Source organism: Gymnoscopelus microlampas (assembly GCF_963454915.1).
Source record: "Gymnoscopelus microlampas genome assembly, chromosome: 4".
Taxonomy (NCBI): domain Eukaryota; kingdom Metazoa; phylum Chordata; class Actinopteri; order Myctophiformes; family Myctophidae; genus Gymnoscopelus; species Gymnoscopelus microlampas.
This window is the reverse complement of record NC_139941.1, coordinates 48,856,087-48,883,456: the sequence shown is the minus strand read 5'-3', so window position 1 is coordinate 48,883,456 and position 27,370 is coordinate 48,856,087. Positions and strand designations below refer to the sequence as shown.

General features: G+C 44.1%; 1 protein-coding gene across 1 annotated transcript in view; it reads right to left on the bottom strand.

The window, feature by feature from the left end:
* slf1 (SMC5-SMC6 complex localization factor 1) overlaps positions 1-27,370 on the bottom strand; it is a 52,658-nt gene that overhangs the window by 14,784 nt on the left and 10,504 nt on the right. Inside the window, exons 11-18 of the mRNA XM_084054049.1 lie at positions 26,947-27,084; positions 26,359-26,503; positions 25,508-25,673; positions 24,241-24,386; positions 22,899-23,032; positions 16,236-16,327; positions 8,689-8,781; positions 5,638-5,820 (exon numbers count right to left, since the gene is read on the bottom strand). Coding sequence (XP_083910175.1) covers positions 5,638-5,820; positions 8,689-8,781; positions 16,236-16,327; positions 22,899-23,032; positions 24,241-24,386; positions 25,508-25,673; positions 26,359-26,503; positions 26,947-27,084 — 1,097 coding nt within the window. The remainder of the gene's footprint in view (positions 1-5,637; positions 5,821-8,688; positions 8,782-16,235; positions 16,328-22,898; positions 23,033-24,240; positions 24,387-25,507; positions 25,674-26,358; positions 26,504-26,946; positions 27,085-27,370) is intronic.

The following is a 27,370-nucleotide window of genomic DNA, read 5'->3' as shown; positions in this document are numbered from 1 at the left end:
TACTCCAGTAAAGTAAAAATACAGCAAAAAGGTACTTAAGTACAGTACTTGAGTAAATGTATTTAGTTACTTTCCACCACTGCCTTGTGTAAACAGTGCATCATGCAACAGACTATAAAACCGAGGACACTCAACTAGGCTAGAAATGTAATGAACAAAGATCATCAAGGAAGACAATTTGAACATTATTATAGTTACACATTCTGTAGTCTGGGAGGGTTAGCGTCGGAGCTTGGACAGCAGGGGCGCGGCCACTGCGTTGTGATTCAAATCAACAGCCAATGAAGAAAAGGGGGCGGGATCCACATGCAGTGGGTGTTGCATCTAAATAAAATCGACGGGAAGCAATTTCCCCTTGAGAAATTTCGGCCGCCATTGTTGTGTACTGCTGTTTGCCTCTCGTCGGACTTTTTAGACGAGTTGCACAGCTCTCAGACCGGTAAGAGGCGTGTCCGCTCAGATTCAGAGCGTGACGTACATCCCGCCCACAAATACCAGGGCTCTGGCCCAGAAGTTCCTCGCCGCGCCGGCGAAAACTTCTGGGAGCTCAGATTACACATTCTGCTATCTCAGCCACACTTCACCAGCTCACTGAGTCTCCTACACAGTGCTTCATTATCATATTTGTTAAAAACACATATCACACCAAGTGACGTAATTCACATAAAGTGACGAGACCCCCCTCATTGCCTGTACAAGTCAGTGCCGCTCTTATTTTGAAGCCATCCAACCGGGAACTCAAAAGCGTACTCTTATACTACTTGAAATGTTTGCGCAAATATTCACTGATCATCTATGTCAAACGAACTTCAACGCTGCTGTTAACAGAGGGCTTTGGCAAACTGCTTGATGCGTAATTGTCTTTTCTGATGGGGAACAATCCGAATCGCCTGACAGATTTTTGTTTGCTTGTTTTCTTTCATTTAGTTCCTTTTGCCATTTTTTTGTGTAAAACTGTTAATATAGTCAGGCTTGCCTTTTAACCCATATATCAGAGCTAGATTGTATGACACCACAAGCCCATGGAGCGTTCACACTCTATTATACGATTGCTATCTGATGTAGTGTACCAAATGACCTCAAGTCCACAATGACATTACTGTTGCTTTGCGAAACATTAAGATATGAAGATTATGTATTTGACGATGTAGTTTCACTAGAACCGTACTCAGGGTCGACGTCAGGGTCGACGTCAGCAAGGGCATGCGGTCGCAACGGGTCCCTAGCGCCAAATCAAATGGTTTCAGATCTGAGCCAAGTCTCCTGCAGAAGGTGCATCTGAAGCCTGTCCTGGACGGGAGTCTCCAGACGTAAACACAGATGATGTACTGCACACATGTACCCACCAACTGTACATCAGACTGTGAGATCTGAGCTGATGAATAACATTATTTCAAGTATTTCCTCTGTAAACCTCAGAAATCTCTCAATGGAATAAACCGCTCGATTGATTTTCAATTAGTGTTTGCTCTTCTCATTTTGGCTTCCGCTTACTTCATATTTCACTACAGAAGGTTGGGTTTTTACCCACTAAAGTTTTAGATCCAATAAGTAGCGTTCAACGAGAGGCGGGCAGGAAGGTATAGTGAGACAAACAAACGGACAACCGTTTGTTTGTGCTCGCCTCACGCACGTAAAACTTTTTCATGCCAAGGACCCGCAAAATTCTTTGTATTTGGTCGCGGACCCCCCCCATCTGAAAATGTTTTGTGCCAAGGACCCCCAGAAGAAGAAAAATAGCAGATGTACAAGCAGCGCGGCACGAAGTATAAACGTATAAATGGATAAAATGACTGTGATGCTACATGAACTACTTTTGCTGAGTAGACTAGACTGGAGCAGCCGGCTCAACGTGATCTTGAACGTGCCTCCATGTTCACGAACGTGCAGTGCATGCGCGTTCCCGGGCATGAACGGAGGAGTCTATATTCAACATGCAGTTGCAGGCTGGCTAAAAACCTGGTTTAAAAGGTTGTTTCAACCCGTCAAGTGTTTTTTTTTTTTACTTTTTAGTTTGTTTTCTTTTAAGCGACTCACGTCCAATATCTGCATTTCTGTATTCAGAGGGTGACAAAATGTCTCAAGAGTTTCAACACTGGAATTCTCATCTTGTTTGTGCTTAAACAAGACAAACTGTGTGTGTGTGTGTGTGTGTGTGTGTGTGTGTGTGTGTGTGTGTGTGTGTGGTGGACTAGCGCTGCCTACCAACATGGTGGGCTGTATTGAGAGAATGCCACCAGAGATTAGGCCCAGAGGGGCGAGTGGTGACAGCTTAAAGGTCCTTTGGCTTTTGTTCTCCATGCCTACTGACACGCCTCCTCTGCGTGTGTGTGTGAGTGTGAGTGTGTGTGTGTGTGTGGGTGTGGGTGTGTGTGTGGTGTTCCTCTCGTGTGTGTGTGTGTGTGTGTGTGTGTGTGTGTGTGTGTGTGTGTGTGTGTGTGTGTGTGTGTGAGCCAGGGCCTGAACTGCACAGCTTAAGGCTCTGGGTCATTTTCCATTCCAATCAGGGTTACAGGCTGCCCTGAACACCCTGCTAAATTAAACACTCCACACACACACACACACACACACAGCAAGGAAACATACTTATTTATGGAATCAGACGATTTGGGCAAAGATTGGTGCATGCGTGCACATACACACGCCGTAGAACGACACCCATATATTAAACATAATCTTGAATGTGAAGCTTGGACTTTATAGATGGTTTGCATGAATACAAGGCACATACTCACACACACACACACACACACACACACACACACACACACACACACACACACACACACACACACACACACACACACACACACACACACACACACACACACACACACACACACACACACACACACACACACACACACACACAGCCTTGGGCAGTATGAGAGTAGAGTAGAGTCAGCCTTGCCCTCAGCCATGGCATGCTCTCCCTCCTGCCAGCTCCCTGCCAGGCCGGAGGCAACGGACGGACGGACGGGGCGGAGCTTTCATTCTGCCCCCCAAACACACTGTTACCCAACCGTCCAACTAGTAATGTCATGATTAGGACATTTTACTTGACTAATTGTCGCTCAAATAAGTGCGATTAATGATTTAATTGTGTTTTTTGTCGTGGAACACTAGGAACATATTATGAATAAAAATGACATTTCTGTTTTGAAGTTGCACAGGGCAGACAATTACCTAAATATACAAAAAAAATCATATATATTTGATAACTTTATACTTTCCACAAAAAAAAACAATAGTGGAAATAGCCGCTCACAAGCTTGTGAGTTTGTAGATCTGCTATTCCCAAAAATGTTGAAAATTTTTCAACATGTAAACGATTATGAAAACAATTATGATCATGCGATTAGGTGATGTTACGTAATAATTGTGAGGATATACTGTACTTGTGGGGACATTTAGGGCCCTCACAAGTAATAGTAATACACAGTGCACACACAGTACTGGAGCACACAGGCCTCTGAGCGGGGGGGAGGACTTACAAAAAGGGTGAGAAAGTGTTAGTTGGCGTGCCAGGGTGTGCCAGCGTGTCAGTTCCTCTGTGCCCCTACCAGGACCCTGGCACTGGCAGCTGAAGCCAGCCTGTCTCTCTCAGACTGTTGGACACGACGCTGGCTGCATACCTAAGTGGTACGAATGGGGACAGGCCCCACAGCGCACACGCACACACACACACACACACACACAGTTGCTTGCTGTGTTGCTGGAAGTGTGTTGCTGACGACAACATCAATGGATGAAACTGTGTGTGTGTCTGTTTAGATCCTCCAGAAAAACGCGGGCAAAAATCCTTGCTTGTGTGGGCTAAAATCCTTGATTTTGCAAAAAAAAAACATAAAATAAGGCTTAAGTCGTTAATCAGACTAATCGTTCTACAAGCTCTGTAGACACGATCTACAAGCTTACAACGCGTCACTAAGTGACGCGTTGTAAGCTTGTAGATCAGCCATTTATGCTATTTTTTACATGCATAAAATGATGAATGATGAATATGTCAATAATTTCTTTGCATATTTAAGTTATTTGTCATATCTGGCCGGTGCAATTTTTGATTACGAAGCCTAAAAGGCAAACATAATTTTTTGTATTCATATGTTCCAATGTTCAATGCCAAGTGACACTTCATCGTCAATTTAAGTTAGTCATTGTGACAGCCCTAGTACTGCTGTCCTTTCTGTCCCCGTCACAGAGCCCTGGACTAGACAGTAGACTAGACGTCTGCACGCACACACACACACACACACACACACACACACACACACACACACACACACACACACACACACACACACACACACACACACACACACACACACACACACACACACACACACACACACACACACACACACACACACACACACACACACACACACACACACACACACACAGTATCTCTATCTCGCTTCTAATTTTACAAACTGCTTCTTCTTCTCCTGACCTCTTTTAATTTGCTCCTCTCTCTCTCTCATCTGTGTGCAAGAAGGAGAAAAAAAAGAGAAGTCTTTCTACTTTCCTCTGCGGGCCCCAAACAATCCCAGTCTAATTTATTTTTTGAGGACAGAATATGTACATGTGTTAATAGGAACGTCGAATCAAATTAACTATAATTAGTCAAACTGAAGAGGCAGAAGAACTGTGGCTTCCTTCCTTGAGATGAGGAGACTTGTTCAACGCCGTCTTGTCTGCGCCATCGTCCCCCGCCAGCCCGCTAGCTCTGGTCTATTAGCGTTAGAATGACTTCTCCTTAACGCCATGTGACTGTTCGGGCATTGCCCCGCGTACCGCAGGTAGCATAGCCTCTCGACTTCAGTAGAAAAAATAAAGAATATACTTTTGCGACTCACCAAAACAAAGATTGTTTTAATGTGTTGAAAGCCTACACTCTCAGCCCCCGCACCTTCAATAGAAAAATTCCATTGACTGTTGTGTCATGGGTGTCACGCTCCAAAAATAGCCAATCTACAAGCTTTGTGAGCTTGCAGTATCTGCATTGTGAGTCAATGCAGTAGATCGGCAAATTCTTCGCTACACAGCCAAGTAATAAATCAAGCATTACAGTAGATGTAGTAGACTCAAATCGTATAATATTTAGTCAACTAAAACAAAATGAGAACTACTGCCAAAGATGGTTAATTTATGAAGATAGACCATCCAAATGGAGCCAATAGAGGCGAAATGGTACACAAATCCTACAAATGGTCTCCTAAGTGGACGACGGTGTCTGACGACAGATCTCGTGAGCGTACTACGTTTACTAGTGCCAGATCCCGCGAGTGTGTGTTGCAGGGACAGCGAAAGGTAGATTTTCTCCTGATTTGCCACGTTCACTCTTCAGAATGAATACTCAATAATAATAAAGAATGGTTCAGAAGCTGTGTTCACGTTCACTCTTAAATTGGAAATAATAAACTCCAACCTGCTTCCGCTCTCCTAAAAAGGCGTCCACCCACTTCACACAGATACGGGATGTAAACCGGAGACTGTGAGTCTTACTTTTTTGTCTTGGCTACTGCTCTATGGAATTACATACATGGTTATGGTGGTAACCAGGGTACCTGGGCTAACATTTATGGCTTTCACTTGCGCGCGCACTATGTGTGTGTGTGTTCTGTGTAAACCCACCTGCATGCTCCAGTAACATCCTGGCAATGTCCATGTGTCCGTTGAGCAAGGCATCGTGCAGGGGGCTGACTCCGTTCACCTGAGTGTTGAGGTGAGGAGGGGGCCGGTGACGGAGCAAGGCCTCCACGCACGCCGTGCTGCCGTGGTTACACGCCTCGTGCAGTGGCGTCCAGCCAACATGATCTGACAAAAACAACAACAAACAATGCAGTCATTAAACCCATGAAGACCTGAGAACGATTCTACAAATGTCTTCTACAAGCTCATAGCGCGGCACTTGGTGCCGAGGCAGCCGCGCTATGAGCTTGTATATATCCGATGAGCATGAATATATCCGAACGCACCCTGAGAGAAGAAGTCTAGAACCGGACTTGACGTCATCCCAAAAAAAGTTAACCTGTTCAGTCCCATGGTATGAAATTTAGAAAAACACATGCAGCTCGGATTTCTTCTCTCAGACTGCGTTTTTGGTGAAAACGAGCCACATTCAACTGCCCATAGCAACAGAACTGACGATCGCGGTTACATTTTTGTTCCGGTGGAAAGCAGAGAGGCTCGCGTTTCCATGGAGACGTTGTTTGTTTACATACGGGTTGAAAAAAAAAAAGATAGCTCCATTATCTAAGACACAAAATAAGCTAAAAACGCTGGCAGTGACGGAATCATTAATTAATTAATACCTGGCTGTGAATGTGTTAACATGCTTAATACCTGGCTGTGAATGTGTTAATGGGTTAACATGCTTATTTTAAAAGTCAATTGATTCATGGCTAGAACAAAGAACTAAGGATAAAAAGCAATATGATCCGTTGCCAGTGGCATACAGCCTAGTTCAGACAAACGATTTGCAAACGAGCAGAGTTATAACTTGCAACAGAATTCCCAAAATGGGGGTTTTGCAACATGATAAAACTGGACCGTCCACATCAAAGCGACAAGCTGAGAGCAAACTACCGTTTCCACAGCAACAGGTTTTGGCTAGTCATATCAACCTACTTCCTGGATGGGCAAACTTCAGCAACTGACAGCATAACAACTGTTTAGCTACATATACTGTATTGTATATTCTACACTAATGGTTTCTAAACTGGCGGGGGGCTAATAAGACCATTACTACATCAAAAGTAACTAACAAACTTCTGCTTCTGCTTTTATGATGCTAATTAATTTGAGCAACTGGTCAAATCACCTTTCGCCTCATAATGAGTCTGACACCTTATTCAACACACATTCTTTTGTTCTCATGTATATGGATGTCTGTTGAAGGGAAAAACGGGGGGGTGTAGTGACAACTTCTTTTCAGGGGCAAAACAGTGCATTTTAAGGGCAGAAAAGGGAGGAAAAAAATGCATTTTCAGGCCACTTTCAGGGAAAGAACAGTAACGTGTGAAGTTTTGAAGTGGCACATCTGTACTATAAAAAATGGTTAAACAATGGCCAAATATTACCTAAGAATGAGGCAATTTATTTTAATATAGCCGATCTATAAGCTCACAACGCCTTGCATTGGAATACTCTTATGTTAGTGGGTAGATTGTTCCAAATTGCGCTTCCTTGAAGATAACTTTAATCCATGAATACAACATTTACAGTAGGTACAGTACAGTACGTGGCTGTGATGATGAAACTCTCTCCAGGTGTTGCATTATAAAGCAGCTCGTGCAGGATGTCAGCAAAGTGACTATTGATCACCAAAACGTCACATACGTTTAGCCTCAACCTTTCATTTTCCACAGCTTCGATTTCTGAAGTGGAAGATGATTGTGGAAGGCAGCCACGTCAGAAAGCGGGTACATAATGTACCATCCACTTTATCACAACCTTTTGCCAAATACACTCCCCCACTTCACTTATTTTCATTAAAAGAAGCACGGGCCTAATTTTTTTAAGTGGCAGAACAGTGTTTTAGACGTCTGTGTTATTTCACATTTTCTGTCCATAAAGTTCTGCCCGATTTGCACTTCAGCCAGCTAACCTCTAGCGTTGTACCCCCCACCCCCCCCTCCTACACCCCCTGTTTCATTTAGGCTGCCATTAACCCATTCAATCCGGGAACGCATCCTATTCAAAAATAGCAGATCTACAAGTTCATAGCGCGCCACCAAGTGTCGCACTATGAACTGAAAAATCGTGAATATTTGTGCAAATCTTTGAATATATACATTTTTTAAGCAAACATTTGTAACTCAAATCTTTGCTTTTGGTGGGGGTCCTTGGAACAAAATATTTTGATGGGGGGGTCCACGGACAAATGCATATGATTTTGGGTGGTCCTTGACACGAAAAAAGTATGGTAACCACTGATAGTATAGCAACATACGTTTTTTTTTTTTTAACCGTTAGGATTCAGAAGATCAAAACGCAAAGAATCCCCAAAAGCAAAAAACATTTGAGTTAAAAGAAATTTGCTTAAAAAAAACATATTTAAAGATTTGCATACATTTTCACGATTAAAAATAAATAAATAGCAGATCTACAAGCTCATAGTGCGGCACTCGGTGCCGCGCTACGAGCTTGTAGATCTGCTATTTTTGGATAGCCAATTAAGACATCTAAAAACGACACACAGATGTGTTCCCGGATTGAATGTGTTAAACAGCGATTAAGACAAAAATATGGAAAAACCTTTATTGAAATGGCACCGCAATATGCATAAATGGCAGACATTCAAGTCATTATATTTGACCCGAGATGGGAAGAGAGAAGTCGCGCTGAAATATCAAGAGGGCGTTCCGGCGAATCCGCTCGCTCGGCAAAGTGACTGTAGATCTATAAATCTGATGCTGCACACACACACACAAAACCACACACACCCCTGCACCTTCAACACAAGACACACCCTTTTACATTTTAGCTAAAGGTTAACCCCAACCAAGACACACACACACACACACACACACAATGCCTGGCGTTGTCTTTTTTTTTTGCCCGTAAAGTGAATCGTTGCTCGACGGAGTGAAGGGAGACAGCGGAGAGAGAGACAGACAGGGTGGTGGGGTGAGACAGACATAAAGAGTGCGAGCGAGAAAAAGAAGGAAAAAAAAGTCTTACCTGTAGCGTTGACGTCCGTGTTAGGAAGTGACAGTATCTGCAGCAACCTCTCCACACGGTTGGACTTGCACATTCTGTGGGCGATTGTCTCTCCTTCACCAGGGCGCGCACACACAACACGCACACACGGACACGCAGGAGAGAAGAGAGGAAAAAAGAAATTAGGGTGTGTGGCTCTCGTGTCATGATGCCCATTGTCCCCATTCACGACGAAACCGCCCCAAAAAAAGACTATGCACAAACGCCAAAAATGACTATCCGTTGAAGATGCGACGATGTAAGTCGAAAAAGAAAAAAGATAAGTGTCCTTTCTCAACTCTCTTTTCAGAAAGAGAGAGAAAGCATTTTTTTTTCCATTTAAAAATGCCAGAGAGCCCCACACAAAGTTAATATGAGGGCAAGACAGTGAGTGAGTGAATGAGAGTGGCAGAGGGGTGTATTAAAAAAAAGAAAAGAAAAGAAAAACCTTCCTTCCTGTCCAGATATTGTTACTTGAGGAATGGGTGGAAATGCTAGAGAGCCCAGGCACAATAAAGCCTCCAACAGGATTCTTCACACACGGGTTCAAAAGCTCCGCTGGGCATCGATGCCTAGTGTCGCCTAATCAGCAAACAACCAACGCCCAGCCATTAAACAGGGTGGATAAAAAAAAATAATCTCCAAAAGAAAAAAGGATTCTATTTTACATTTTTCATCGCTCATTTTTTTCTTCCCTCATACTTCATGCCTCTTCTAGCTAGCTGGCTCTTTGTGATACAATATTAAAATCAGGAATACATTAAGAGGACCAACAGCCCCTCTCTCTCTCTCTTCATGTATGGCTGAACTTCAGAGGGAAGTTAAAGGCCAAGCATGAGTGGATCTGTGCTTTGCCAGTATAATACAGGACTGCAAAGCCCCCTCAATAAACGCTTTACTAGCTTCTCCCCGGGATGCCAAAGCCGGTACAGGGGGGCTTCGCCTCGCACTCTTAACACACAGAGCACAGACAGACCGGGGGCCACAAGGAGAGGTGTGTGTGTCTGTGTGGGAGGGGCGGGGGGTAACTCTCTCAAGGCGAACAGTGAAAGGGTTTGCTGCATTTCAAAGTGTAAGAAAGGGTAAAGATAGAAAGAAAATGGTGGATCCTATTCATGTTCAAGAGCTTCCTTTCTATGGCGAGGTCGTCTTTGAGGATGCGGGAGATGCATTAAATGCCACCTAGACACACCTACTGACAGAGGGGTTGAGGGGACAGGATGTTGATGTTATGCTCCTTGTGTTAGGGTGGGATGGCTCAGGGTAGAGGACAGAGTACAGCAACTTGCGAAGTTCCTGGTTTTCAAGATACTCGAGGGACCAGTGCCCATGTAACAACTACCTCAAAAAGTGATAAACACCCACAGGCACAACACCAGAGGGAGATACACTGATCTCAATCCCCCCCCCCCCCCCCAGATTCGGCACAAACATGGGGATGAATTGTTTAACCCCGTCTTCTACCCTGAGCAATCCTAGGCTAGCAAAATGGGATGGAAAAAGGTGGGTCATGGGCCTCAGGCTGAGAAGTAGTCGAATTAGTTTGTTTTGGGAGGTTTGAAGCTTAGAAGACTAGATGTTGGAGAACCAAGAGGTGCAAGCATAGTCAAAGTGGCATTGAATGAGGGCTCCGGCAAGAGTCCTGAGAGCACTTTGGTTGACAAAGAGGAAATTCTGCCCAAAAATCTTGTCCTTTGATTTACTTTTTGATCACCTTCGTTGCCATGCTTTCACCTGTCAGTTTGTTGTCAAGAATACAGCCCAAACAGGTAACCTCTTCTTTGCTAGAGATTACCGCGTCATCAACTCTGACCTTGAAATCATTTGCATTTAACTTACTGAGGGAATGTTTGGACCCAAAAAGAAAGGATTCCGTTTTGCTAAGGTGTAGTAGTGACAGTTTGTTATCGGTAAGCCAAGTACGGATTTTGGTGAGTTCGGAACAGAGTTTCCTCAACCTGCATTTTGTCCTCGCCCGAGACCAGGAGAAAATGTGGAATGTCCATGACACCATCCATTAAAAGATGTGGAACACTGGTTTCTTTCAAAATTGGCCTGGAAAAAAATGTCTATCAGGAGTCCACTAGGGGAGGAAAAATAAAATTTCCCACACACACACACACACACACACACACACACACACACACACACACACACACACACACACACACACACACACACACACACACACACACACACACACACACACACACACACACACACACACACACACACACACACACACACACACACACACACACACACACACACACACACACTATATTGTATGCACAGTATAGTGCACTAGTTGAAACAAGTCCCAGGACTTTTTTTGTGTTATCCTTTAAAGCTTTAATGTCTTACTGTACCACGTACTGACTAATTACGTATTCAATCAATCAAAGTCACAGAGGTAGGATGGGGGGCGAGGGGCAAAAGAAGGAGAAAAAAAAGGGGGTGGGCGCAACAACAATAACAAGACTTAATACAATTTTCTTCCAATTTAATCAATTGGAACAATTGACCTGAACTTTTACAATCTAACAAAACAGCTCTGCTGCCCCCAAAAACCAGAGAGTGGACGTCCAGATTGTGGCGTCTAATGAGTCTCTGTAGCGGGTGTCAGGTCAGCATTCTAACATGGCCCGCTCTGCCATTACTGGGTTTTAAAAAGCCGTGATTAAACACCCATTCCAATACACCCCATGTGTACACATCCCTGCAAATGCCAGGACCAATCCGCCACACTGTTAAATCACTTTAATGGCACCAATTTGGACACAACGCCTCTATTATAGGGGTAATTGCATGCTCAGCATTTACAAGCCACGGAACGGATAAATCCGCCTGTCCTTTTCTATTAAATCCTCTAACAATCCCCACGTTTCGCTCACTTTAATAGAAAAGTTAAATGTATGCGTTGCTCTTTATGTATTCCTCTGTCTGCCCTGCTGCTACAAGTCCCAGTTCAGCCCCCCAGCCCCACACACCAAAAAATCTGCTGGGAGCTTTTTTTTTTTTTTAACCCATCAAGACCGGGAACGCATCTGTGTAACCACTCTATCCATATTTTATACTTTGGCTATTCAAAAATAGATATACAAGCTCATAGCGTGTCACAGAGTGCCGCGGTATGAGGTTGTAGATCTGCTACTTTTGAAAAAGATTTTTCGCAAATCTTTGAATATATATATATATATATATATATATATATATATATATATATATATATATATATATATATATATATATATATATATATATATATATATATATATATATATATATATATATATTTTTTTTTTTTTTTTTTTTTTAAAGCAGAACATTTTTAACTCCAATCTTTGGTTCATGGGGTCCCTGGATCTAAATATCGCGAGATGGGGGTCCGCGGCCAAATACATATAATTTTGGGGGTCCTTGACATGAATACATTTGAGCACCACTGATATAGAAACATACGTTTTTCAATAAACTGCAGGATTTAGAAGAAAATCCCCAGATTTGAGTAAATAATGTTTGCTTAAAAAGAAATATATATATATATAAATATATATATATATATATATATATATTCAAATATTTGCACAAATGTTCACGATTTTTCAAAAAATAGCAGATCTACAAGCTCATAGCGTGGCACTCGGTGCTTGTATATCTGCTATTTTTTGGAATAGCCAAAGACATCTTAAAATGACACACAGATGTGTTCCCGGTCTTAATGGATTAACAATGCCATTTGTTAGGAACGTGTTAGAAAGCCACAATGTGCCAAGAGTTGGGTATATTATTTTGTGAATGCCTTTTAGAAATGGATCTGAACGGGGGGAGCGTGTGGCTCCGCTGGCTTTATGAACAGCGGCAGGCAGCATTACTGATTCCCTCAAATCTGGATTAGTATCCAACGGGGGGCTCACAACACAGACTGACTGTGCATATAGCTGACTTAAGAATATAAACCATCTGTCAGAATGACGACAAAATTCCTTTGGATGCTGCATGCTGTTGCGGTACAGGAGTTTGCAGCACCTTACTCCTATCCCCGGCCTAACCCTAGGCGGTCCTCAGAGACCTGGGCCTAGGGGGTCCGCCAAATCTTTGTGTGATAGGGACTTACATTTTTTTATTTTTACATTAAACATTTGAACCCTGTGGCCTGAAAAGAGATATGCAAGGTAAAAAATGTGGCCTGAAACGTGAAAAAGACCTAACCAACATGCATGCAAAAAAGTGTTTTTACTTTTCTATTGCACGTTAACTAGAAAAGGGGCGTTCTGCAGAACAAAGATAACAATAGCATATGCTTATCCTACTCAATTACCTATAGTAATGGTATTGTGGCCCATTGTAGTAGTACAGAGACCCAGCCTTCAGTCCACATTTGTTTTATGAGCCAGCAATACCACTACTTGCAACATACAGTACAGCATTTAACAATCTATTATAAATCAGCCCAGTGGTTCACCAACAGTGTGCCAAGATACACTAATATGCATGGAATAAAGCAAAAACATGTAATGAGGTTTAGGTATTATCATTCTAAAGCTGCTGCTGTTCTACATACAGCCAAGATTGAGGCTTTTATGAAACTTCAGAGACCATTCATGTTTGTTCATGGAAGATGATTCTAAATCTAAACTTGTATTATATTGCTAGTTTGACCACTTCAAATACTCTTTAAACTCAAAATAACTAATAACCGAAAATAGCCGATCTACAAGCTCACGACAAGTCGTAGTAGCTTGTAAATCTGCTAATTTCGGTGTACGTCACAATGTCATTGAGGTGACATCGGGCATGTCCTGTCCATATTTAGGCCTCATATATAGATATATAGATTGTACTTTAAGTTGTATTTACGTAATCTGCCATGAACAGTATGAAGCTTGAGTGTTTTAGTTCGTTATTCGTTTGCGAATTATCATGTTGGTTCATTGTTCATGTCAAATGAATGAAGTGTCCTGTAAGTCCATGGGCTGCCATGGAAGCATTACACTTTAACAAAGAACAAATAATCAATCGTATATAGATATATCCATCTATCTCAGTGGAAAAAGTACTGTTGTACCAAAGTTAACTGACATTTCATTTCCACCCATTTTGACACGCCTGATTGAAATCTCACATGATGAACTCTGCTGAACCTCCAACAGGCAAACATGGGATTTAACAACAACACAAAAGAGAGAGAAAAGTTTATTTTTCTCCCAAATCCCCCCTAGCCCCATTTTCCTTTCCTTCTCCTCTGACAAAGACACCAGGAAACCCGTTGAATTCAGACAGATGCTCCACAGAGCAAAGACAGAAACAGCAGCAGCAAATAAAGAAAGAAAGTAAAGCTCACAATACATAGTAGGAAAAAGTACGAGCAAGAGATACTCCAAGTGTGAGAGTGTGTGTATGTGAGAGAGAGAGAGAGCGAAAGAGAGAGGTAGAGACAAAGGAGGGATGGGATGAGAGGAGAGGGCGAGGGAGGGGAGGATGCCGTGTCGATGGTTCATCAAAAATTAATGCCCAGCGCATCGGTATAGGACTCACGTACGTGGAAAAAACAACACATGCCAACATCCTTGAGTCTCCCTGCCTCATCCTCTCGCCCACCTTCCTTCCTCCACCCCCCCCCCCCTTTGGCTCCGGTTGGTAACGGGGCCTTTCTGATCAGGTGGAGGGAGGCGATATGAGCGCTGACACCTCGGCGAGTTCACACAGAGTGTCATGCCTTCCTAATTTGCGGGGGCAAAGATTGTGCCGTGGAGTTGTTGCGGCAGGCAGGCGGCAGGTTGGTGCTCTCTCTCGCTCGCTCCGCGTTGCCGCCGTGGCACTGTAACCCTAATTGCTGTATTTAATATTCCTAAACTGGGGATCTGACACCGCACTACACTAACTGCTAGCGCACACCTACTGTATATCGACTGCTGTTGGGGGCAGAAACCTCTTATCTCCATATTCTAACTTAACGTAACTTATTGTGTTTTGTAAAAAATTAACGGCCCTGATTGCACTACAGCATCACGCAAAGGCATCAAAAATCCACAAGGTCGAAACGCGGCGTGATCTGCTACTTCAAATTTTAAAAAACGGCAACAGTTATGAACATAATGAGGTTTCCACCCCGACATACACACGCATTATTGTTGTTGTTCCGCATGGAGAAACCCATTATTTCCGCGTCCATCCAACTTATTTATTTATACCGTGTGTGTTTTGTTTACACAGGCGTTGAATTAGACTTATGGCGGAGGAGCGGTGCAGGGTTGAATTTCAATGCTGTACGGTGGTGGTGGTTCTCAAAGTGGTAGTCCAGGGACCCCCCCTAGGGGTGCTATTTTCGAGAAACGTTGACTCTTATGTGGGTTCCCTGTAGCACGAAATATTTTCAGATGGGAGTTCATGGCCAAATACCCTATGTATCAAAAAAAGCGTTCATTGATAGAATACAGTAGACAGTGTCAGGCATTAGTAGCCTAGGTGCCCGTACCGCTACACCAGCCGTCCAGGCCAATCTGGGGGCCCTTGACATTAAAATGTTTGAGACACGGGGGGGGGTTATGAAAACAGAGACGGTAGTTGCTGCTGCAGGTGCAGTAGTCGTTTGTGGTGCCTAAGGAAGGACCCCCGTTTGCTTACTACCACGTCACACAAAAAGCATCAAAAGTAGCCGATCTACAAGCTCAAAACGCGGCGCGAAGCAACGCGTTTCGAGCTTGTAGATCTGCTACTTTTGATGATTTTGAATTCTGAAAACAACAGTTATGGGACATAACGAGGTTTCCATCCGACAGAGACGTTACGCAGCTCAAGGAACCATGCAGGCCGGCCATATGCATAGCAGATCAATCACGGTGCCTCCATACATTATGTGCTCTTCATTAAAACTGAAAGTGATGACAGGGCGATCATGTCTCCCCTCTCTCTCTCTCTCTCTCTCTCCGTGATGACCTAGTGCTGTGCATCAGTCCATTAAAAGTCAGCTCCCTGAAAAATGTGCAAGCCACAGACAAGGCGAGCGAGCGAGAGTACACTTAGTAGTACTACTATACTTGTGAGGGGCCAAATGTCTCCACGACAAGTATCCTCCTATAATCGGACAAAGCTCTGAGGCTCTGTCCTCTCTCTGCCCAGTTCTCCTCAGTGGCTGGAGCAATTGATCTGCATTTGCACACAACCATGTGCACGGAACACCGGAGCCCGTTTTTCATGGAACCCAAAGCTCAGCTGGGCTGAGCCTTGGGTTCCATGAAAAAAATACAAATATATAAAATTGTTTTTCTTTTTTTGGAGGGGGGGGGGGGTAATTATGCCCTGTTCGGGCCCGTTGAGAAATCTATAAAGTGGTAACAATAGCATTTAAAAAAACGGCGTCCTAAAATGTTGATGTCCTCAATAGTACAATAATGCAAGTGTGTGTGTGTGTGTGTGTGTGTGTGTGTGTGTGTGTGTGTGTGTGTGTGTGTGTGTGTGTGTGTGTGTGTGTGTGTGTGTGTGTGTGTGTGTGTGTGTGTGTGTGTGTGTGTGTGTGTGTGTCATACCTGCTCTATTGACCCTGTTCAACCCTCTAGGGAGGTTCTCCTTTTCGGGGCGGTTCTCCTTCCCAGGGCTGGTGTCATCAGGACTGCTCAATCTGGGTAGACCCACACCCACACACACACACACACACACACACACACACACACACAGAGGACCAGGATTATTATAGTTCACTAAAACAAAGTAACTAGAATTGACAAAAAAAAGTCTTTATTAAAAAAAAAAGATAACCAGCTGTATTGTGGTAACCGACTAATATAGCCGCATGTCACACACATGTTGTGAGCGGCTACTTCCGGTTTGCGCAACGTGCTTCCAAAATGAACTGACATAAGGCGTGGGGTGACTGAGATCTTTAATCCATGTGGTCAGCGAGCGTTGAGAAGGCCCTATGGTGCGGCGCTGAACAGACGGTTTAGCGAGCGCGCTAAGCATCCCACGGCGTGGTTATCATCATATATGCAATCTGACAACATCCTGTCAAACTCCCGCGGCGTTGGCCTCACTCTCACACACACACACACACACACACACACACAAACACACTTCTAAGACATTCCCCAATCTGCCAATTTCCCCTCCAAAGCACTTTTTCTCCTCCCACTTAACAGCCTCAAACGCTTGTAGACGTAGAATTCGCTGTGAGCGAGCACATTAGGAGGAATAAATAGTATACGGGGGAAAAGAGAGAGAAGAGGAGGAGAAGAAAAAAAAAGAAGTGAAGTGAAGCCTCTTCAAAGCATGGGCGTGCTAATAGCTGTGGGGCTGTCACCAGTCCTGTTGAGTCTGTGGGTATGGGAGATCTGCCTGCATCAAGTCTGATGGCTCTGCTCCGTATGTGTGTGTGTGTTTGTATTACTATACTATATACTTGCGAGGACCAAGTATAGTAGAATTTGAAGAACCGTTTTCCTGGTCCTCACAAGACAAATGGCTTTTTTATAGTTAGAAAAACATTCAGGTTAGACATTTAGAGGCTAGGTTTAGGGATTGGAATTAGCGTTAAACATGATTTATACTTTTTTTGCGCGCCAGTGTCATGCACCGAAAAATAGCCGATCTATAAGCTCACAACGCGTCGCGCTGCGACGCGTTGTGAGCTTATAGATCTGCTGTTTTTCGGCTTTAGGCTTACGGTTAAAAATGGCAAAATATATTTATTTTTTAAATGGCATTCATAAAATGGCTGTCCTAAAGCGGTGATGTCCTCACAAGTATAGTAATACAAACGTGTGTGTGTGTGTGTGTGTGTGTGTGTGTGTGTGTGTGTGTGTGTGTGTGTGTGTGTGTGTGTGTGTGTGTGACAGTGAAGGGGAGCAGCTACCATCCGTACTACAGGGATAGAAGGCTTGTTCGCTGGTAATTGGCTTGTTCAGAAGCCAGGAAAAAGAAGAAGAAGAAGTAGCTCCCAGCAGTGAGAGAGCGAGAGAGAGGAAGAAACACGCGTCCTGTCACGTTGCTTGTTATTAGCCGGGACAAGGCTGAGAAGAGATGTGAGACGCGGTGTGTGTGTGTGTGTGTGTGTGTGTGTGTGTGTGTGTGTGTGTGTGTGTGTGTGTGTGTGTGTGTGTGTGTGTGTGTGTGTGTGTGTGTGAAAGAGAGACGGTGTGGAAAAGTGTGTCTAGAATAGGATGGAGGGAGGGTGCCACTTCTCATCTCAAACCACTTAACCCAAGTGTCCCCTGTCCATATAGGCTGGCACTAGAAGAGTTGACAGTACTTGGCTGGCGTGTGCCCCCTACTCCCCTCCTCCCACATGGTCTGCTGCTATAGGACGCCAGCATTCTGCCACGTCGGTTCCAGCTATCAATTCGCGGCCCGGGGCAAGTGAGCACTCACTCAAGCGGCCCGGCGACTTCCCTAGAAAATTGCGAAAAACTATAAAAAGTGATATGGACAAAGTGTGGTTGTTGCACTGCAACACAGAGACCCCCGCGTTTCATTTCCAACTAAGGTACAAGGGAAAAAAAAGGAGAATACTTCAGATACTGTAGTCATGATGAGCGCTTAGGTTTTTTTTTACGTGGTCTTGCTCAGGGACACTTCGACACGCATTACTGGGCGGGGGACCGGGAGGCCAACCGGTGACCATCTGATTGCCAGACGGCCTCTAATTAACAGATCTACAAGCTTATAGATCTGTTATTTTTGAAAAGCCAAAGTACAAAATATGGTTAAAATGGTTAAATGATTGTGATGCTATATTAGGATTTAGAAGCCTTTTTTAAACGTGGGTTTAAATGGGTTAACACATTTATCTGAGGTATCGCTGGAACCCCCCCCCCCCCTTAAGGACCCCTGGGGGTCCTCGGACCTCACTTTGAGAACCACTGAACCTATTTAACAGTTAAACATCTGTGTCATCAACAGTTAAATCTCCTGTGACCCATTCAACAGTAAAAACCCTCACATCTTGTCCATTGAACAGTTTAAACCCAGACTCCATCATACACCATCACTGTAACAGCGTAGCCGTAGAGTTGGTCTACTTCCAGATCTTTCTTCACGTGTAGCCGACATGAGCGCCATACGATCTGGTCAGGGGAGGGAGGAGGGGAGGGGGGAGGGAGGAGGACGCGGGCGGGCAGCGTCAGGGTAATGACACAGTCAAATGGTCTGAGAAGGGAAAAAGCAATAAGCCGCGCTTGATTAAGCCGGCGGGAGGGACCGTCGGTTCAATTACGGCGTACCTCCTGCTAGCCGCAGCCAGTGCCAGACATGCAGACAGCGAGCCAGCCAGACCAGTCAGACGGTAAGTCAAACGGCCATCTAGTCTGTCCGTCCGTCCGTCCGTCCCGGGCGGCGATACGCAAGCGGAGCTGACGAGGCTGGCTTTGGGCTTGGATCCGTGCCCCATCGGCAGGCTGTCCCTGCTTCCCGCAGGAATGTGTGTGCGCGTGGCGTCTCATATCCTCCCTGCCGCGCACGGTTCCAACGCCATGTTTAACATGACCTAATGCATTCTAGCAGACGAGAAGGGAATATACACTACGGGGTCGTGTTGCTCCGTTAAGCCTTTGTGAACCGTGTGCGTCAGTCTGTCTGTCTCGGTTCTGTTCGCTCACCATTGTCAGTAGAGAACAAAAAAAACGCAAAGAATGCTTTACTTGTACTGTCTGGCTGCGTCACAGCAGCTTCTCTATGAGTATTGGTTGTAGATATGAGTTTTTGATTCATTGATTGAATATTTTATTTTTTCTATCCCACAATTTTCATAGCCCACAATTTTCACCCAGTGCCAATTGCCTAAGCTTGTAATCCTGGGAGCTACTCTCCCTCTGCCAGCCTGGGGAGAGCCCCGAACTGAGCTCATGCTTCCTTCAATGCATGAGGAGCGAGCAGGTCGGTTCTTATCACCTGACAGAGGGGGGGGGGGGTTCCAACCAGTTCCTTTCCCCTCCATCAGGCGCCCCGGCTAACCAGAGGGAGGCAGTATAGAGACCAGGATTACTGCATGTTTTTTGTGAGGGTACCTACCCTAGACGACATGGAGAGAACATGCAAACTCCACACAGAAAGGCCCTTTCGCCAACGAATGAATACTTTACTAGTCAAAAATGTAAAAAGCACGGAGGTACAGTAAAACAATTAGGCTAAAAGAATAACACAAAAAAAAACGTCCTGGGGACTTGGTTTACGTATGTATTAGTTATTAGATTATTGGTTTACTTATGTATTCCTTTATTATTAGATTACTATTTTTATGCATTTGATGCATTATGATTTATTATCTTGTGTCCTTGCTTGCACAGTCGCTCTGGATTAAGAGCGTCTGCTAAATGCCTAAACTGTAAACTGTAAACTGTTTCCATTGTGGTCCTATGCGTTTCCTAAACTGGGGGTCTACTGGGAGGGTGCCAAAAATCCCATGTGAGGCCTAATCTGTATGGAGGTAGTCCAAAATGTTGAACATAGGCACAGAATCACATCTTACTTCCATCGACTGTCTGCCTGTACGAATGTTCTCTTTCTGACATCAGTCACACAGAATCTATTATCTTGTAGCGTTAACATAGCTGACAATTTACATGTAACATCATAGTGAAGTACAGTAATAATATTGTCACTTTCAACATGACATCTATTTCAGGCTTGTCCTGGGCAAGACGTTAAACTGCATCCGCAGGCTGCAGAGAGGTAGCCCCTTACCTCAGCAAGGGTCCTCTGGCTAAGGAAAATATCCCTACTGATAGACCTGGACCTCCTACATGCCTGTATGGTACTTCCCGTGGTGCCTAGCCTAGCCAACACACTGGGATAGAAGACTGGTTTTCGGTAGACTGCACGGAGGAAACCCTCAGCGGTTCAACGGGCAGAACGGCGATACCAGCAAGCTTTGTGGAGCGCTACGGGCTGGATGTGTTAAGATTTAATGTATCCAGGTCATCCACTGCACCCGGCTCCATCTCCAGCCGTCTCTACTCTGTCTTGCCACTGGATACAGGTGGACTCGGGCGAGAGAGTGAGATCGGCGCTGCGCAACCCACCCTCACTTAAATCCAAACCATTGCGCAAGTCATGACTTCACACACACAACCCCCACATTCAGCAATCACATGCCCTCACTGCAACCGGACATTTCGTGCGAGGATCGGCCACATCAGCCATCTTCGCTCCCACAAGACATTGTGAAGTCAATGGTCATCTTGGCACGCGAAGGACGAACATAATTTTTTTTAAATCACAACTTTTTCAAGAAGTTTCAAAAATACCGTAATCTACAAGCTCAACACGTTGCCGATGCGACATATTGTACAAAAAAACTTTTCTTCTGCGGGTCCCTGGTACCAAATATTTTCAGACGGGGGTCCACGGCCAAGTATATGAATTTGGGGGTCTTTGACATGAAGAAGCAGAGCTGCTGCTATATACTGTATGGCTCAAGTGGTTAACAACAAAAACAACCACCTCAGTGGCCATGCACACATGTGCGGGGGTCTTTTGCAAAAAAGGGGGCGAGTGAGAACCACTGCTTTGGATGAACCTGCTCCCTGATGACAACCTGCCCTGACCACAGGCCAACTACCTGCTGCTGAAACAGCACAGACATGTCTGATACGTGTGTGTCTGCATGTAGATGTGATGCGTTTGTGAGAGTTGTCTGTGTCTGTGTAAAGGTGAGGAGGGTTAGCCCTGGGGATGGGGGGGAATCTGTCCATCATGCTGTCAGCATCATGTCCATATCACCCCCCCCCCCCCAGTCAGCCATCACACACACACACACACACACACACACGTGTAAGATCAGACCAGGGTACAATCGCACACGCCAACTCCTCACGCTCCGCCTGACCCCCGTTCTCCCTCTGTGTCCAGCTGCCGTCCCTCAAACCGTCCTGTCTGTCTGTCTGTCTGTGGTTCAGCACTGTTTTGCGGGGCTAGACTTCTAAATGCACAGGTGGCCACATGAGTCCTCATGTTAGAGACAGTCGAGTGCAGAAGATGTCTGATATTATTTTCTTTTCTTTTTTAGACCAGACAGGCTGATGAAAAGCCTACATCATGAAGCCTAATACAGACACACACCGTCTGCCATGATCACTACTGTAATGAGCCCATCAGCATGTCAAACCGCTGGGAACAAAGAAACTGACCACACACACAGGCAGAGATGGAACTGGAACGACTTTCACACGCAATATTGTTATAGCCAACTCTGTGTGACATGTACCATTTGGAGACAATTTGTGTTTTTGTTTGGTAATAACTTGGGAAATACCGTATTCATATTCAAAACGATACATCATAAGCTTTCAGAATATGCCCGTCGATTGTACCAACCTTTGATGAGAGGAATAAACTAAACAAAAAGCTGTGTAACCATGTCTGACACAAAGTGGGGATAGGAAAAAAAAAAATAAAGTTAATAATTTAGTAAGCTCCGTCTACTCTTGTCCTGCTCTTGCTCGGCTGTAGATGCTGAGCTGAGTAAAGTGCAACAGAAAAGACAGCCAAGTTCACGTGGGGTCGTGCAAGTCCGCGCCCCCGAGGGGACGCATCTGTCTGTCCTCCCGACCGCCCACCCGCGATGCTGCGCTCGGAGCTCTTTTTGAAACTTTGACCTTAACCCATTAAGACCGGGAACGCATCTGTGTCATTCTAGATTTTAGCTGTAACCATTATTTTATACTTCTGGGCTATTCAAAAGTGCCGCGCTACGAGCTTGTAGATCTGCAATTTATTTTTGAAAAATCGTGAACATTTGTGCAAAATCTTTGAATAATTTCGTTTGTTCGTTTTTTAAAGCGAACATTTGGAACTCAAATCTTTGCTTCTGGGGGGATTCTACAAATGTCTCCGAACAGTTTTTTGGACCCCCAAAATGTGGACCCCATCTCAAAATGTTCCATTGTTCCAGAAGCAAAGATTTGAGTTATAAATGTTTGCTTAATTATTTAAAAATATATTTTAAAATTGTTGCAAAAAAAATAAATAAATAAACAAATAAAAATCACGATAAAAAATAATAAAAAAATAATAAAAATGCAGATCTACAAGCTCATAGCGCGGCCAGCCACGCAATGAGCTTGTATATCTGATATTTTTGAATAGCTAAAGAAATCTAAAAATGACACACAGATGCGTTCCCGGTCTTAATGGGTTAAGCGAGAGAGAGAGCCGTAGTGATGGGGCGGGCTGACAGACAGCTGTGTGGCGGTACTGACCCAGATGCTGTCCCCGGGCCGGTCCAGCTGTGTGCGTCGGGTTCATTCCCTGGCCAAGACCTCCTGCTGCCGCCGCTGTCTGCTCGACTACAACCCCCACCTAACATCCCCAAGGCGGGGAGGTAGGATGACACCTGTCAGGGAGGAGAGAGAGAAGAGAAACAACACACACACACACACAAGGTTAGACAATGCCTCTACCGCTGCGTGTGGCGTTTGCATCTGCACGGGGAAATGAAGACGCAAAGATGCTGCCAACTGTGAGAGAAGAGGAAGCCAGATGTTCCACCACAGCACACCTTGATAATGTTGACAATATCAGCGCTCTCATATAGTTATAGAGAAAAAACAAGTATGACAACATGGCTGATCTAGCTCATAACTTTTTGCGTTTCACTGCCTTTGTCAAACGACAAAGAATAAATGTAGATTTTCACTACTTTTGCGTGTCAGTGTCATATGATGAAGCATAAACTAGGCAGTCATTTATATAAAAAGAAAAAGGGCATATGGAGATACAAGGTTTCTGACTGACATTGACGATATGCTGTGACGGAGTAAATAGTATTTACTATTACCGAGTATATTAGTAGTGAGACAGAGCCAAAGCTCTGAAAAATAACTAGTGTTTACATTAAACACAGCTAAATGATAAATGATAATGATAGTTAGGAACCAAATGGACCCTTATGGGTCTGTAACTCTGAGAGTGTACAAATGGAACATTTGTACACTCTCAGAGTTAAATTAACATTGATTTTACAATATAAATCGGGGTCCCAGAAATAGGAATGTCATTAAATGGGGGTCCGTACTGGGGGGTAACTGGGGGTCCTTGGAATTAAAATGGTTGAGAATCACTGCTAGAGCCGTCGTAAACTATCTTCTTTTATGGGGGTCCCTGGCATATCTTTTCAAATGGGGGTCCGTGGGCTAATAAGTGTCAATTTGGGGGTCCTTGACATGAAAAAGTTTGAGAAACACTGCAAGGATTTCCAACTTAAAGTATAATGAATAGTAACCTCTCATATCATGTTTATTCCATGACGAAACAATGGAAAGCAGCAGCAGTTAATGCTTGTTGTACACTACAGTATATTTATAGGATATATACTGTACACTTAAATGATTAGGACTTTCCGATTAGATTCCTTCATTCGTACGAGTATCCGGCACCCAGCAATTTGGGTTTGGTTCCTACTTGGAACCCAATTTCGATACCCAAACCCTACCCAGCCCGACTAGAACATAAATGATCATCCGGTCATTAAAGTCATTTGAAGGGTCACCAGTAATGACTGAAAAAATGAACTAGAGAAAAACAAAATGACTTTAAACGCACTATCTTCTTGACTGACAGGGGTTCGTCCCCCATGGAGAAGCCACTCCTGTGACACAGGTGTCTGAAGACAGCATCTGCAGTCACCAAGCCCAGTGTGGAGGAGGGGATCCTGTGCACCAAGTCCACCAGGACCTCTGGGGTAAGGTCTAGAGCAGAGGAAGAACAAATAAGCAATATTTAAACTTTGTGTTTTTTTGTAAATTAACGCCCTACCTGATCATACTTCAGCATCACACACACACATCAAAAGTAGCAGATCCACAAGCTCGAAATGCGGCACGAAGCGAAGCAGCCATTTCACTATTTTTTGGAATAAAGGTCATTTACACACCGGCGATTATGCGAATATACGCAAAATTCGGACTCGTTCCGAATAAATAAAAGACGCTTTTTCGCTCCGTGGAAGCTTGCATTGACTTAAGGTTTTAAAAAATATATATATTATTCGCATTAAAAAAAACGCCCCTGGTGTGTAAGGACCTTAAGGCTTAAATGGATGACTTCACATCTTCATATCATATGCATTGGTCCTCACTAATGCTCATTATAAGATGCCACCATTTCTGTCATCTCCATCTGAGTCTCAGAGGAGGACGGGTGACATCATCAGTTGGCCATGGAATATTGACTTGTCATATTCCATCCTGATTGGCTAAGATCGACATCTCAAGTTTGCAGGAGTGGCCCGTTTTGAACGAAATGCCGCAAATCATGAACGCAGCGTACGATTGACGTTAAACTTTGCACGCCCAATCGCACTACGTTGAGGAACAAATGACACCCTTTTCACATTGCCCTATTATAGCGCCACCAGGTGGTTGTTTTGCAAAACAATAACTTTTTTTATTACTCCTAAAAAATGTGTCTAAACATCACGCAAATCGGTACATATTATCTCTATGGTCCAGTGATCCAGACGGATCAGTCCGATTTTTTCCTATTCCATCCTGATTGGTGAATTCCGAACATTGCTGGCCCACAATAACCAACCTGACCTGGCGGATACCTGTGCTACGGAGGAGCACTTTTTCTAGTTCATCATGTATTTTTGTTAAGTTTGGGTCCTGGGGAGAAACCAATGTCTCTTTTGGGTCTCGAGCTGAGGGGGGGGGGGGTCCGTGGCCAAATACATATCAATTTGGGGGTCCTTGGTCCTTGGGTGAACCCTCCTCCTCAAGGTTCAAGGCTACTTTATTTTGAAATGTGTGATGGAGACAAGGATCTGCAGCATACTGTACATATACAATACATTACACCTCGTCCTCACCTTGGCCGAGCATAGCGATAAGTTCCGCTAGATCTTTTAGACTGGTCTCCATGAGGACGCGGTTGCGTTTGACGTGCTGCTGACACCAGAACTCCACCAGGACAGACAGCAGGTCCAACAAGATGTCCACCAGCTCCCTCTGTGTCAGATCTCTCTTTGGATGATCCTTCAAGTTAAAAGTCACACCATTACTATCTGTCTATGTACCTTTTTTCCCCCCCAACATTTTGTGTTACAGTTATAGACTTAAACACTTTCAACCCGCTGTCCCTAGTTTATGCTCAGCATTATAGGCACACAAAAAATATAACAATTGTGAACTTGTAGACCAAAACATTGAGGACTCGAGAAGATATGACAAACTGAAATATAAAAATAAATGACATTTATACATGTTATACTTTTTATTTTAAGTGGATATAGGTGACCTACAAGCTTGACACATTGGTATGAAAATGTTTTCAACGTGGAATCGATTATGACAAAAAGTACATTTACTCAAGTACTGTACTTAAGTAAAATGTTTAGATTAACCACTTTCAGCCCTATATACATTTCGGCCATTTGATCTATTCTATAAGACCGATTGTGAGCTTGTAGATCTAATATTTTCAAAAAGATGAAATGGGACATTCTGCATAGTGAGTACTTTCTACTTTTGGTACTTTAAGTACATTTTTGTTACCAATACTTTTGACCTTTTACTCAAGTACATTTTTAAATCTGGACTTTTACTTGTAACAGAATAATTCTATATTGCAGTTTTGATACTTTTACTTAAGTAAAATTTTGAGTACTTCTCCCACCACTGGATTAGACAGTAAAGTAATAATTGTGACCTATAACTGTACCTGTTCGCAGACCACAGCGCAGATCAGGAGCTCACAGAGGCGCTTCACAGCCACGGACAGGACAGTAGAACGCTCCCATACGGTCCACATCCCATACAGTGATGGGTGGGAGACCACCACCGCCAGACCACTGTCCGGGTCGACACTGGAGGTGTTGGGGAGGGGGGGGGGGGGGGGGGGGACACATGGAACAATGGTAAAAGGAGAGATTATTACGTCACAAGCGGTCATTATTTGCTGGAACTTCAAAAGATCCGAAGAAGCAGCGAAGAAAGACGGTACATCATATCGTCTGTCAGGTGGAAACCTGTGTTTAGAGCTTGTAGATCTGCCATTTTTTATGCTTTTGTGTGACGCTGTAGTATGATCAAGAGTTGTTAATAAGAGTTGTTAATTTACAAAAAAACGCTACGCTGGCGTAGCGGTCCGGACACTAGGGTTGCCAACCGTCCCGTATTAGCCGGGGGGCCCCGTATTTGAGCCAAAAGAAAGTGAAAATGAATGTCATAGAACCTTTAACGTGTCGAATTGGCAGTCAAAGAGTTTAAAAGCCCCAAAACGTTCTGCCCGACAGCGAGGATATAATACCTGGCGCTGGTGATGGCAGACCATTCTCCATGGAAGAGCCTGACGACAAACTGCAGGAGGTATCTCTGGAAGTGTAACAGCGCTGGTGAGGAGTGTTCAGGCAGAGGGTGACATGTGTCCTCTCTGGACAGACAGTAACTGGAAATAAAAGAGGAACACAGTGTTTCTAATAAGCATAGAATGCAGTTGATACATGCATTGGTTAAAATCAGTGGTTCTCTTAACCCATTGACACCTGAGATTCCGATTCCACAAATGTCTCCTAAATCGTTTATAAATAGTTTCTATATCAGTGGTTCTCAAACCTTTTCATGTCAAGGACCCCCAAAAATGATACGTATTTGGCCACGGACCCCCCCCCCCCCCCCCCATCTCAAAATAATGTGTTCCAGGGACCCCCAGAAGCAAAGATTTGAGTTAAAGA